The 14,440-nt window shown below is 42.0% G+C and overlaps 1 protein-coding gene across 1 annotated transcript; it reads right to left on the bottom strand.

Moving 5' to 3' along the window:
• Window positions 1–1,586: 1,586 nt before the first annotated feature.
• Window positions 1,587–2,923, bottom strand: LOC134500491 (D(1) dopamine receptor-like). Its single transcript, XM_063307827.1, has one exon. The coding sequence runs from the start codon at window positions 2,921–2,923 to the stop codon at window positions 1,589–1,591; it is 1,335 nt and encodes a 444-aa protein (XP_063163897.1). The 3' UTR covers window positions 1,587–1,588.
• Window positions 2,924–14,440: the final 11,517 nt, after the last annotated feature.

The following is a 14,440-nucleotide window of genomic DNA, read 5'->3' as shown; positions in this document are numbered from 1 at the left end:
TTTTGAAATTGAATAAAGTTCTTATAAAAAGGAAAAAAAATGCCTTCTTTAATGGCCAACTGATTTGTCTCTAGAAGAAATTTATTTTTGCTAGAAGGCTTTTTTTGCCAGGATGCTGAACAAAAGAAGTGAGAAACAAATACTTATGTTTCCTGCATAATCACATTTTCATTGGGCTTGACGTAGCCCACTGGCTTTATGACCACAATAACAACAATGTAGAACAATAACTTATGCAACTTCAAATAATGTGTTAAATTGCATACAAGCAGTATACTATATTTTCAAACCTCACTCTGAAGCCTCACCGAATACAAGTAAACTAGCCAAGTGATTATATTCAGATAAGGTATTTTAGATTGCAGAGGCTTATTAAGGAAGCCATGTTTGACCTTCTATTATTTAATATTTAAGAATAATCAAAAGGAATTTAGCTTTAGAAATTGTACAGTCTTTGAAAGGTTGGAATGGGAATATTAAAATGTGCACATAAGCTCTTATGTATAGAGAAAAACCACACAGTTATTCCAATAAGTATAATATTTTTAAGTCTTAGACATTCCCTTCTAGTAATTACCAGATACATTCCTTGGCTATAAAGCGGTAACGGCTATATCTTTACCTACAGCCTCTGTCCTCTTCACATAAAGCTGTTTTTTGCTTAATTAAACAACAAAACAAACAATTGACATTTTGCCAAGTTAATGTAGCAAAGCTTTCTAATTTTATTTATCTCAGCAAAAACATGCATATCTAATGCACTGATTGGCAGTATGCATTCCAAGCAAAATCTCCACAGTGTATCTATATTTTATCTTTACACCCAATGCATAATTAATCTGCATGATTTAAAATATTCTATCTTTGGGTCAGATGGAAAGAACTGAATAATGTTCCACTCAGACACAACCTAAACCTTTGGAAATAGGTGATAAGTTTAATTCAGTATAAATCAGTTTAATATTTGATATGGAAATTCTTATTTCCTTACATCTTTTGCAACAGATGCTGCTGCTGATGATGATTCAACTATTCTGCAAAGCATCCTCCTTTCTGCAGTGATAAATTTGAACCTGAGCTGTAGCATTTTAAATGAGGATACCTATTCACACATACACACCTTCCTTATAGAAAACTAGCACATCAGAAGAAAAACTAGGCTAAAACGCTTCCTCCTGACATTATATGAGAGGAGGAGATGTATGTGTGTATATGTGTGTTAATTCCACCTTGTACAATCAAAATACAAGTTTATCCTCTTGGTCCAACATATGAACTGCCAGCCAGTAGCAGTCATAATTAGAAAAGTCAGAGATTATTATGGCCACCAATTTAGGTGGCTGTGGAAAGGAACTGACCAAATTCATAGAGCAACTTAGTCCAGATTCAGCAGCCTGTTGGGTTGCTGGATATTTTGTAGAGATAGCCTACTTCTGCATCGCAGTCACTGCAGAACAGCCCCTAAGAGAGCATATCAAGTGAGTTGGTTTCTCATTTTCTTCTTCTGTCCTTACATGTTCTGAGATGGTTTCTAGATCTAGACACACGTGGGTCAGCAGTACCTATCTGAGATGAGTCTGGGGAGTTTCTAAGTTCCATCAGGAGGAATAACGGTTTCCAAAATTATCTCAGTCTCACACTGAAAGGGAAGCAAAACTGGCATGTTAAGAATTTTGGAACTGCTTCTGTAAGCGCTTTGAGAGGATGGAAGTATCTCTTTCTCTAATAAGAGCCCTCCATGGTTCTCTTCATTTCCTTGGATGCTTGCTGTGGAGGGGACTGGTTCATTCCAAGCAACAATGGCACATGCAGGTAATGACACTGGGGAATCTTCATCTTTTTTGTGGGGGTAGGAGGGCACCTCATTGCTCAGATGGACTCTCTTGGTAGCAGAATGGTTGGGAAGCCAACAAGGAAAGTGGTGGCCACCCAACAGGCTCCTGAATGCCCGCTGGAAGTCTACATTGAAAGCATAGATCACTGGGTTGATAGTGGAGTTGGCCCAGCCAATCCACATGAAAATATTGAAGATGGTTTGGCTGATGCAGGTCCCCTGCTCAGGGCTTCTGTCCTTGGGCCTTGAGTCACAAAAGGGCAACAGGCAGTTGAGCAGGAAGAATGGCAGCCAGCAGCAGACAAAAACCCCCAAAATGATGGTCAGTGTCTGAAGCAACTTGGTTTCCTTGCACAGTGATCTGCGCAGAGAAGAAACTGGCTCCTTCCCCTTGACCAAGCCCAGGCCACCTGCTCTTTCCAGGGAGGAGATGCGACGGATCTGAGCCTGAGCAATGCGAAATATCTGTGCGTAGGTCCCAATCATGATGGAGACAGGAATATAGAAGCTGATCAAGGAGGAGGCAATGGCATAAGTACGGTTGAGACGAGTGTCACAGTGATGGGGAAGCAGGCCAGGTGTCTCCTCCACTCGGTGCCAGTGGAGGTGGACAGGGATGAAGGAAATGAGGACCGAGAGGGTCCAAGCCAGAGCGATCACCATGAAGGCCAGGGACTGAGTCATCCGCCGCTCATAGCAGAAGGGGTTGGCCACGGCCCAGTAGCGATCCAGGCTGATGATGCAGAGGTGGAGGATGGAGGCGGTGGAGCACATGATGTCAAAGGCCACCCATGTGTCGCAGAAGTGGCTGCCAAAGAGCCACACCCCGCCTGCCACTTCAGTGACTGCTTTCCAGGGCATGACCAGCAACCCCACACAAAGGTCAGACAAGGCCAGCGAGAGCACAAACCAGTTGGTGGCTCTGACCCGCAGATGGTGAAACCGGAGGACGGCCAGGCACACTAGGCTGTTGCCCACCAGGGTGCTCAGCACCAGCAGCGACAGCAAGCACCCTGCCAACACCTTCAAGCCACCCGGAGCGCCCGGGGGCTGCGAGGCTCCCTCGCTGCGGTTGGAGGCGTTCTCCATCGCGGAGCGAGAAGGTCCTCCTGCTCCTCCTTTCCGCGGCTTCGGAAGCCCGAGCCTGCGGCGCTTCTCCTTTTAAAAAACTTTCTGTCTTGGAGCCTGAATTTGGCAGCGCTTGGCGGGGGCCTGCGCAGCGCGTGCCTTCAGGAGCTCCGCAGCGCCAGCATCTCCGGCATCTCCTCGTTTAGCTCCCTCTCATTCAATCGCAAAACTTTCCGGCGTCCTTCGCCGCCTTCCGGGATGCAAACAGGTCGGCGAGCGCGGATCGGGACCTCCTCCCGCGCTGGATGGAGTGTCCTTGGCGAGACGCTCTGCCCCTTCCCGGCTGAGGAGGTCGGCGAAGCGGGAGCCGCGGTGATGCTACGAAATCCGGGCGCTCTGCCGCTCCCAGACGCGGTGGCAAGCAGAGGAACGAGGCGAGGAAGGAGCCAGTCCCGTGTGCGATGTGTAAACGAACCAGGTTAGTTGGTTGCCTGCGTCTCCTTTGGAAGTGTGGGTGGTGCTCGCCCCAGACCATCTAGCGAGCCTTCGCTGGTGAAAGAACGGGAAGCTTCCCTCCCTTCGCTACGCCTGACTGCCAGCCCAAACTGCCGGTGCAACAAATCTCAGGGCTTTTTCTGAGCTCTTTCCTGCACCACCCCAAGCCAGCCTCAAACTGGGCACAGCAACATGGGAGGCAGGCAGAAATTCTTCACGTGAAGCTTTCTTCTCTGATAAGGAGAAGCGGGGCAGAAGGTGTCTGTCTAATGCACAACTATATAAATAACCTTGCAATTTTTTAAAAACACCTACTGGGGGGAAAAGTCAACTGATGCTGAATTCCAGATAGGCCCACAGAGTTTTTGCATGGTGAGGAAGGTACAAACAATTTGCAGGCATTTACCCAGTTGATCAGAGTCTGAAAATATGCAAAGCCATTAATTCCCTTGAATGGAAATTAATGGCAGTGACATTAGCTTAATTCAGGGTTTCTCAACCTTGGCAGCTTGAGGATGTGTGGGCTTCAACTTCCAGAATTCCCCAGCCAGCATAGGAATTCTGGGAGTTCAAGTCCACACATCCTCAAGCTGCCAAAGTTGAGAAACCCTGGTTTAATGGGTTGTTACCTGTCTTGATTGTCAGGAATGAGATAGGCTACAAATCTCATGAAGGAACAAAAGCTGATCAGTCTGTCTCTCCCTCTCTCACACACAAACATCCAGTTTATTGGTGCTTTCTTATCACAGCACTGAAATCACACTGAGGGTTTTAATCTGTATGATTGTGGCTTTTGAATCAAGGAACACTAATTAATCTGATGAAAAAGGTTTCCTGGATCACAGTTAGCCATCCTGCTCTGTTTGTTTGTTTGTTTGCTAGTTTTTTGTGGCTGGCTGGGGAATTCTGGGAGTTGAAGTCCACACAACTTCAAGTTGCCAAGGTTGAGAAATACTGATCTAGATAGTTCTTAAATATTTTACTACCCTTAGGGTATCTCAACCAGCTTCTTGGCTTTGGGCTTCTCCATTAGTACTTCAGTACTGCAGGTTCGAGTGTTAGATGTATTCATTTCAGAACACTCTAACAGATACGTGCCCTCTTCACCCCTTTTAATGTCAGAGCTGTGAAAATGATATGTTGTTCTGTGAAAGCTCTTGGCTCTAAATGAAGAAACCAGCTGGCATCTAAGTTGGTAATAACATGGTCATTTTAAAAAAAGTACTCCATACTGAGTTTTAACAGTTGCAAATCTAAGCAATGGTTTAAAATACGAAATAAGATTTGCAAAGAACAACCTCCGTTTGAGCTTCCTAGTGCACTAAGCACTTGTCTATTTAAAAATTAACTCCATTTTGTTCAATGGATGCCATGATTTGCAGAAACCCTTCAAGGCAATCCTTTGGTTTTTTTTAATTCATTTGAGTTATACTCCATCATTCTTTCCAAGCAAGGTAGATAGCAAACAAGCACAATCCAAAAAGTGAAAAATATAAGCTAACTTTAATACTTTAAACAATGAACAATTACATGCATGCAAACAAGATACATCTTTACACCAATTCTTAAGAATTGAGTTTTATGGACTCAAATGCCTTCAGACGGTTCTATGGAAGTAACTGTTTTTTGGTCTCAGAGATGAAACTCTTTGCAAATAGCTATTTCTACTGAAGCTGACACCTATCAATCACATTAGTTTCAAACTGCAGGAAAAAGAGAAATACCCTGCATTATGCTTCATCAAAAAACAGGTAGTCCTCATTTAGCAACTGCCTCATTTAGTGACCATTATGACAGTGATGAAGAAGTAACTTTACAACCAGTCCTTCCATTTATGACCTTCACAGGTCTGTAAAGCAAAGGAAAGCTGAAGTAAGATCACAAGGACAGTTGCAGTTTCATTTAGCGACCATATCACTTAACAACTGAGTTGCTGGTCCTAGTTGTGGTCACTAAACGAGGACTATCTGTGCAGTCAAGGAAAAAATGTAGTCACTGTTAGTTGAACCAGATATATAAGAACTCTTTTCTCTAATAAAGTTCCCTGATCTAGTTGGAATGGACAATGGCCCTTAGTTTGCATCAGTGAAATCCCAAACTTTTCGAAACAAAACGGCATTGAGCACATGACATCTTCATGAAGAGCTTTATTCATGAAACATTGTAAACTCTGCAAATCTTAGCATACATGAAGATTGTGCACGTCAGCCAACTTGTTGTTGTTTATTCGTTTAGTCGCTTCTGAGTCTTCGTGACTTCATGGACCAGCCCACGCCAGAGCTTCCTGTCGGTCGTCAACACCCCCAGCTCCCCCAGGGATGAGTCCGTCACCTCTAGAATACCATCCATCCATCTTGCCCTTGGTCGGCCCCTCTTCCTTTTGCCTTCCACTCTCCCTAGCATCAGCATCTTCTCCAGGGTGTCCTGTCTTCTCATTATGTGGCCAAAGTATTTCAGTTTTGCCTTTAATATCATTCCCTCAAGTGAGCAGTCTGGCTTTATTTCCTGGAGGATGGACTGGTTGGATCTTCTTGCAGTCCAAGGCACTCTCAGAATTTTCCTCCAACACCACAGTTCAAAAGCATCGATCTTCCTTCGCTCAGCCTTCCTTATGGTCCAGCTCTCGCAGCCATATGTTACTACAGGGAACACCATTGCTTTAACTATGCGGGCCTTTGTTGTCAGTGTGATGTCTCTGCTCTTAACTATTTTATCGAGATTTGTCATTGCTCTTCTTCCAAGGATTAAGTGTCTTCTGATTTCCTGGCTGCAGTCAGCATCTGCAGTAATCTTTGCACCTAGGAATACAAAGTCTTTCACTGCTTCTACATTTTCTCCCTCTATTTGCCAGTTATCAATCAAGCTGGTTGCCATAATCTTGGTTTTTTTGAGGTTTAGCTGCAAACCAGCTTTTGCACTTTCTTCTTTCACCTTCATCATAAGGCTCCTCAGTTCCTCTTCACTTTCAGCCATCAAAGTGGTATCATCTGCATATCTGAGATTGTTAATGTTTCTTCCAGAGATTTTAACTCCAGCCTTGGATTCCTCAAGGCCAGCTTGTCGCATGATGTGTTCTGCATACAAGTTGAATAGGTAGGGTGAGAGTATACAGCCCTGCCGTACTCCTTTCCCAATCTTAAACCAGTCTGTTGTTCCATGGTCTGTTCTTACTGTTGCTACTTGGTCGTTATACAGATTCTTCAGGAGGCATACAAGATGACTTGGTATCCCCATACCACTAAGAACTTGCCACAATTTGTTATGGTCCACACAGTCAAAGGCTTTAGAATAGTCAATAAAACAGAAATAGATGTTTTTCTGAAACTCCCTGGCTTTTTCCATTATCCAGCGGATATTGGCAATTTGGTCCCTAGTTCCTCTGCCTTTTCTAAACCCAGCTTGTACATCTGGCAATTCTCGCTCCATGAACTGCTGAAGTCTACCTTGCAGGATCTTGAGCATTACCTTACTGGCATGTGAAATGAGTGCCACTGTTCGATAGTTTGAACATTCTTTAGTGTTTCCCTTTTTTGGTATGGGGATATAAGTTGATTTTTTCCAGTCTGATGGCCATTCTTGTGTTTTCCAAATTTGCTGGCATACAGCATGCATTACCTTGACAGCATCATCTTGCAAGATTTTGAACAGTTCAGCTGGGATGCCGTCGTCTCCTGCTGCCTTGTTATTAGCAATGCTTCTTAAGGCCCACTCAACCTCACTCTTCAGGATGTCTGGCTCTAGCTCACCGACCACACCGTCAAAGCTATCCCCGATATTGTTATCCTTCCTATACAGGTTTTCTGTATATTCTTGCCACCTTTTCTTGATCTCTTGTTCTTCTGTTAGGTCCTTGCCATCTTTGTTTTTGATCATACCCATTTTGGCCTGGAATTTACCTCCAATGTTTCTAATTTTCTGGAAGAGGTCTCTTGTCCTTCCTATTCTATTGTCTTCTTCCACTTCCGCACATTGCTTGTTTAAAAATAATTCCTTATCTCTTCTGGCTAACCTCTGGAATTTTGCATTTAATTGGGCATATCTCCCCCTATCACTGTTGCCTTTTGCTTTCCTTCTTTCTTGGGCTACTTCTAGTGTCTCAGCAGACAGCCATTTTGCCTTCTTGGTTTTCTCTTTCTTTGGGATGTATTTTGTTGCCGCCTCCTGAACAATGCTGCCAACTTCTGTCCAGAGTTCTTCTGGGACCCTATCTACTAAGTCCAGTCCCTTAAATCTATTCTTCACCTCCACTGCAAATTCCTTAGGAATATTAGTGAGCTCATATCTAGCTGATCTGTGGGTCTTCCCTAATCTCTTTAGTCTGATCCTAAATTGTGCAAGAAGAAGTTCGTGATCTGAACTACAGTCAGCTCCAGGCCTTGTTTTTACCGACTGTACAGATGTCCGCCACCTTTGGCTGCAAAGGATGTAATCAATCTGATTTCGGTGTTGTCCATCTGGTGAAGTCCATGTATAAAGCCGTCTCTTAGGTTGTTGGAAGAGAGTGTTTGTTATGCAGAGTGAATTGTCTTGGCAAAATTCTATCAGCCTGTGTCCTGCTTCATTTTGTTCTCCCAGGCCATACTTACCTGTAATTCGAGGTGTCATTTGACTGCCCACCTTAGCATTCCAGTCTCCTGTGATGAAAATAACATCTCTTTTAGGCGTGTTGTCCAGTAGGTGCTGCAGATCCTCATAGAACTGCTCTACTTCAGCTTCTTCAGCATTTGTGGTTGGGGCGTACATTTGGATCACTGTGATGTTAGATGGCTTGCCCTGAATTCGAATTGAGATCATTCTGTCGTTTTTTGGGTTGTATCCAAGCACTGCTTTAGCCACTTTACTATTAATTATGAAGGCTACTCCATTTCTTCTGTGGTCCTCTTGTCCGCAGTAGTAGATCTGGTGGTCATTTGATGTGAAGTGGCCCATTCCAGTCCATTTCAGTTCACTGACGCCCAGAATGTCTATCTTTAATCTTGACATCTCACCAATAACCACATCCAATTTGCCCTGGCTCATAGATCTTACATTCCAGGTTCCGATGGTGTGTTGATCCTTAGAACATCGGATTCGCCGTTCACCACCAGCACCGTCGGCCGCTAGCCGTCCTTTCGGCTTTGAGCTAGCTGCGTCATCACGTCTGGGGCTAGTTGAGCTCATCCTCTGTTCCTCCCCAGTAGCATTTTGACCATCTTCCGACCTGGGGGTCTCATCTTCCGATGGTATACCGACATATCTCTGGTTGTACTGATCCATTTAGTTTTCACGGCAAGAATACTGAGGTGGGTTGCCATTACCTTCCCCAGGGATCGCATTTAGTCTGACCTCTCTGTCATGACCTTCCCGTCTTGGGTGGCCCTTCACGGTTTAGCTCATGGCATCATTGAGGTGCTCAAGCTCCAGCACCACGACAAGGTAACGATCCTTTGCTGAAGCAGCCAACTAGATGAGACAACTAACTTGTCTCTGAGGCTCAGTCTTGGATCTTCACAAGATCTGCTAAAACCTGACCTCCATAGGGATGTTCTCAAGCAGCAGACTGATCAAGAAGCACCGAGGACACTCTTCTCTTGCAGGACTATAGACCGGTGAACCTCTCCTGGTTTGAGCACAGCAAATAGATTCAAGTACTACTCAAGCTGCAAAAGGGCCATATATTTATGCAGTCACTATCACATCTGATATATTCCATCAACATATTAAGCAACTACCAGAAATATCTTCTTTGTAGAACTGATCAACTGTACCTGCACTTGATTTAGTATATCTAATAATGTAACTTAAAGTTATGGAAATAGCACTTCCATTCATCGATACGCTGATCAGGCAGACAGGAGCCTGTCCTGAAACATCTGTCTTTACTACGTTAAACTATAAAACTTGAGGAAACTATCTGACTGGCTAAACATATCGATCAGGTGTGGGCAAGAGATAGTCTTCCAAATGTTCTAGAGAAACAGCTCCATGCTATATTGAAGAATGTAGGCTGGCAAAAAGGATTATTCTACATACACATAAAAAATAAACACTGTAGATGTTAAAGAATGGTGTCAAAAGGTGTGTTCCCTACTGATTATTGAAATGGCTTTATATTGTAACAATAAGAAGATGGAACAATATGCTTCTGTATCGTCTAGATTTAATATGTTAAAGGACTGGCTTAGTTTTATAATAATAGTATGTGGTTTGTGTTAGTTTTAGTGTATTATGTATTAATTTCATGTTTATCTTCATCGCTGTATTATTATTATTATCCATTTGTTTATTGTATTTGGTTGTTACATTTTGCCATAAAAATAATTTAAAAAATTAAGAAAGGAAAAAATCAGCAACTTTATCCTATATGCCCTGCATTAGAAGGCCACATGTTGCTCATCCCTGCTGTAATTGAGATACCAGGTTAGTTGGCAAGTGAAATATCAGAATAATGTCTTATACAGGATTGCCGAAGTTGACTAAATATAGCTACGTATGTTCCATGGCATACTTCTGAGGCCAGGAACCTGTGGCCTTCCAGATTTCACTGGACTACAAATTCTAGCATCCAAGGCCAGTGTAGTCCGAAGTGAGAGATGCTGGGGGTTGTAGCTCAACCACCACTGGAAGGCCTGTTGTCTAGAGCAGTGTTTCTCAACCAAGCATGCTGACTGGGGAATTATGGAAGTTGAAGTCCATTCATCTTAAAATTGCCAAGGTTGAGAAACACTGGTCTAGTGCGCTTATACCTTTCTATGTATAACAGACCAGAACTGTAGGCATGCCTGTCTAATGAAGAAACTATCATTAAACAGGTGTCCTGAACTAAGATATGGGAAGGAAGTGATAGGGTAGATGATGTTATTTTCTCAGAATGATAAGCTCTTATTCAAAATCTCTTCTCTTAAATAACATACAAGCTGTGTCTAAAGACTTCATTTCCATTCCTTCTTCTTTAGTATCAGATTGCTAGCTGTCGTTGAAATCTTAATTTCCAAAGATTTAGAAAAGGATGTTGAGAAAAGATTTGAGTAATATCGGCATATTCAGAAGAATAAACTGATACTTAAAATAGTGTCTATTGTTAGGCCAAATATATTGTGCATTCTCAAAACCATGTAACGTAAAATCTATGAAATATAGGAAAAGATCTTACAAAATAACATTATATACACTTCAGTGCTGGGAAAATGTAATCCCCAAGGATTTGCTTTGCTTTGTATTTTTGAAAGTGGTCCAATTAAGCCTGTCCTCAGTTTTGTTTTCTTTCCTTTTCTTTCGTTTGTTTTTTAAAATAAAAAGCTCTGTTATTTTACTGCTTATAAATGTAGGGCAGACTTTCGGAGAAGTCCTAAACAATGTTCTAAGTCTTTTTGAGATAAGAGTTTGCCTCATTAAAACTGAACAAATGAATCTAAGTCACAGGGGTGACTCGTCCTAAACACAACAGTGTGGTCAGAAGGAGACATATTGTTAGCTAATGACAAGTCATTCATCATGGCTTATGACCCCAGCCTACTTTCCCTGTGAGGCAATGGTGGAGCAGGCATCAACAGAATATGGTAGTTAATTCTTGAGCTCCAGAAGAAAAACAGATGATTAAGAACAGGATACCTCTGAGCACATGCCCCACCCAGGAGAAAAATCAATTCCTGGTTTGCCAACCAAACTTTTTCCATTACGGTTATCTAGTCTGGGATGGGAAGTTACAGTTATCTAGTCCGTGTTCTTCTAGTTTTATATATTTTTTCACATGTTGGCTGGAAACATTTTTAAGTGCAGATAATTCAATGATAAAATGTCCCTTGCATTCTGAACTAGTACACCTACATAGGACCATCTCCAGAACTAAGGGCTACTCAGTGTTCTTCAACCTTGGCAACTTTAAGATGTGTGGACTTGAACTCCCAGAATTCCCTAGCCAGCACTGCTGTCTGGAGAATTCTGGGAGTTGAAGTCCACACATCTTAAAGTTGCCAAGTTTGAGAAACACTGATCTAGATTCTTTTCAGGCAGGTTTTAAACCAGGATATAGTTCTGAGATGGCACTGGTCATCCCCTACCTTGACCATGTTTAAATGGCTCCTTAAAACCTGGCTCTTCCCTCAAGCTTTGGGCTGGGCCAGGGGGCAGGCTTTGCCTGGGAATATGTTATGCTAAAAGGGTGTGTTTGTATTGCTCTTCCTGGATGTTTGCCACCCTGTTCTGTTTGTATTCCAAGCTTTTAGCATACACCACCTAGAGTCATTATGGAGTCAGGCAGCCTTATAAATTTGATAATAAATAAATAAATAAATAAAGGATTTATAATAAAGAAAGAGAAAAAATAGCTGTACCAGCACAATGAAGGTAAAAAACCCTCAGAAACAGCTGTTGAATTGAGTTAATTTCTTTATCAGGAGTATCTTTATCAGGATGAGGTCAAAAATATCAAGATACCAGCCATGATGATGCAATAGAAGGTCCATCTGTTCTTTGTGTGCACATGCAACACACATAAAAACAGGTGGCGTTTTCATTGCACGGTGACGTCCATCTTGATTTTTTTGACCACACCTTGCAGAGACCCTATTCTTTATTAAGATGCCCCATAAACAAACATAAGTTTGGGTAATTGGAGTATTACACTGTTGCTTAAAGAATGCTTGAAAGTTCACAATTCTTTGGTCACTAGTTATTTTTTAAAATTAATTGAATTGAATTTTCAGGATTGTTATCTTCTATTTAGGAAGCCAAGATGTCAGATATTAACTGTTTAATTTAATTGTTTTTATGAATTGTTTTACTGCCCAGAGTCGCTGGTTTGAGATGGGCAGCTACACAAATTGAATAAATAAAATTAAAATAAAATAAATAAACATCTGTGTATAACAGATATAATGGATCACACACAGCTTCATTTAAGGAAACAAGATATTTGGTCAGCTTTTTATATTATAAAGGTAGGATATCTAGTATATTTATAATAAATATTTTTCAATTGCATTGGCTTCATTATACCATAATAACTATATTGTTATTATGTGGTTGTTATCTATACAGTATGGAATGCAATAAAACTGGAAATTGTCAAAGTAGAAATGAAATGCTTTAAGTTAGATATTTAGGAATCAACCAGTTTAGCTGGCCTGGAATGGGGCACTTTAAATCAGGGGCTTATGTCATATATTTTTTAGGGCATGAAACCTTACAAAGTAGTGGTCTGAAAGAGGATGCCACTAACTATCTCCTTAATTGTAACCCAATAAATGATGGGGTCATATTTATTCATATGGGATCATATTTATCCATATCCATTAAACATTAATTTTGTATATATCTGTGTTCCTGCTGGTAGAATGGTAGAATACACTGAAGAATTGCATGGCAGACTGCAAGCAATGCTAAATGCATATCAAGAGAGGACATGCAACTACTAATAAATGATTAGAATGCCAACGTTGGAGAAACAGAGGAACCTAGAATTTATAGGCAGATTTGATTGATTACATGCCATCAAGTCATTTCCGACTCCTAGCAACCACATAGATAGATTTTCTCCATGACAATCTACCCCTAATCTGTTCTTTCAAGGATCCCAATGGTGTACTCATCACCATTTTAACTGAGTCCATCCACCTTGCTTCTGATCATCCTCTTCTTCTCTTTCCTTCCACCTTTCCCAGCATTAGAGCCTTCTCCAGAGCGCTGGGTCTTCATATAATGTGTCCAAAGTAGGATAATTTCAGCCTGGTCATTTGTGCCCCGAGTGAGAACTCCGGGTTGATTTGTTCAATGATCCATTGGTTTGTTTTCTTGGCTGGCCACGATATTCTCAGGAGTGTTCTCTAACACCAAAGTTCAAAGGTGTCCATACTCTTCCTATCTGCTTTAAAGTCCAGCTTTTGCTTCCATACTGTCACAGGGAATACCATGGCTTGCACAGTTCTGATCTTTGTAGGTAGAGACACATCACGGCATTTGAATATCTTTTCCAAGGCCTTCATGGCTGCTCTACCAAGTGCTAAAGGTAAAGGTAAAGGTTTCCCTTGACGTAAAGTCCAGTCGAGTCCGACTCTAGGGGGCGGTGCTCATCTCCGTTTCTAAGCCTTGGAGCCAGCATTGTCCATAGGACACTTCCGGGTCATGTGGCCAGCATGACAACACGGAACGCCGTTACCTTCCCGCCGAAGCGGTACCTATTGATCTACTCACATTTGCATGTTTTCGAACTGCTAGGTGAGCAGGAGCTGGGATTAACAACGGGAGCTCACCCCACCGCGCGGTTTCGAACCGCCGACCTTCCGATCGACAGCTCAGCGGTTTAACCCGCAGCGCCACCGCGTCCCATTCTACCAAGTGCTAGTCTGCAGCATATTTCTTGACTGCTTGATTAGAATGCCAAAATTAGAGAAATAGAGGAATCTGGAATTATAGGAAGATTTGGATTGGGTAAACAAGAAAGAAAAGGTGAAGAGGTACAATCCAATCAGCCACAAGATGTAGGTGCACATTGTAGAAGAGCCTATGAATATTAGGACTTAATTTATGGGATAAACTTAGAAAATTAAAATAGGTATATCCACAAAATTTGATGTAGAGAACATAAAGTTAGAATATACAATCAACATAAGGAACCAGCTTGAATTCCCTTAATTTATTGCAAAATAAAACCTGAGTAGCTATGGAAATTGCTAAGAGACTTGGCATTGTAGCCAATTGGAACTGAGATGTTGCTAAATTGGAAGGAAGCATGGTAAACCAAACACTTGGTGGGGCTTAAGCTGGCTCAGGTAAAAAAAATGGTACACATATGGGAGTGCATTTGAGATGGGCTGTGAGTTGGCAAGCACCATGTTGATTATTATTACACTCACGAAGTGATGTGTGGCCAACACTGGCACTGGGACAAGCAGAAAGCACAGATCTCGCCACAGTGAAGTCAAACCAACAAAAACATTCCAAAATTTCAAAGAAGAAAAGATCCAGGTGACTGTCAGGATAAGCTATTATGATAGACAGAGAAGGACAGGCAGTGAAAGCCTTGGATAATAAGAAGGTTGTATAACCACTGAATGCAGATTTTTA

The sequence above is a fragment of the Candoia aspera genome, chromosome 6 (genome assembly GCF_035149785.1).
Source record: "Candoia aspera isolate rCanAsp1 chromosome 6, rCanAsp1.hap2, whole genome shotgun sequence".
NCBI lineage: Eukaryota > Metazoa > Chordata > Lepidosauria > Squamata > Boidae > Candoia > Candoia aspera.
This window is presented reverse-complemented; position numbering and strand designations above follow the sequence as displayed.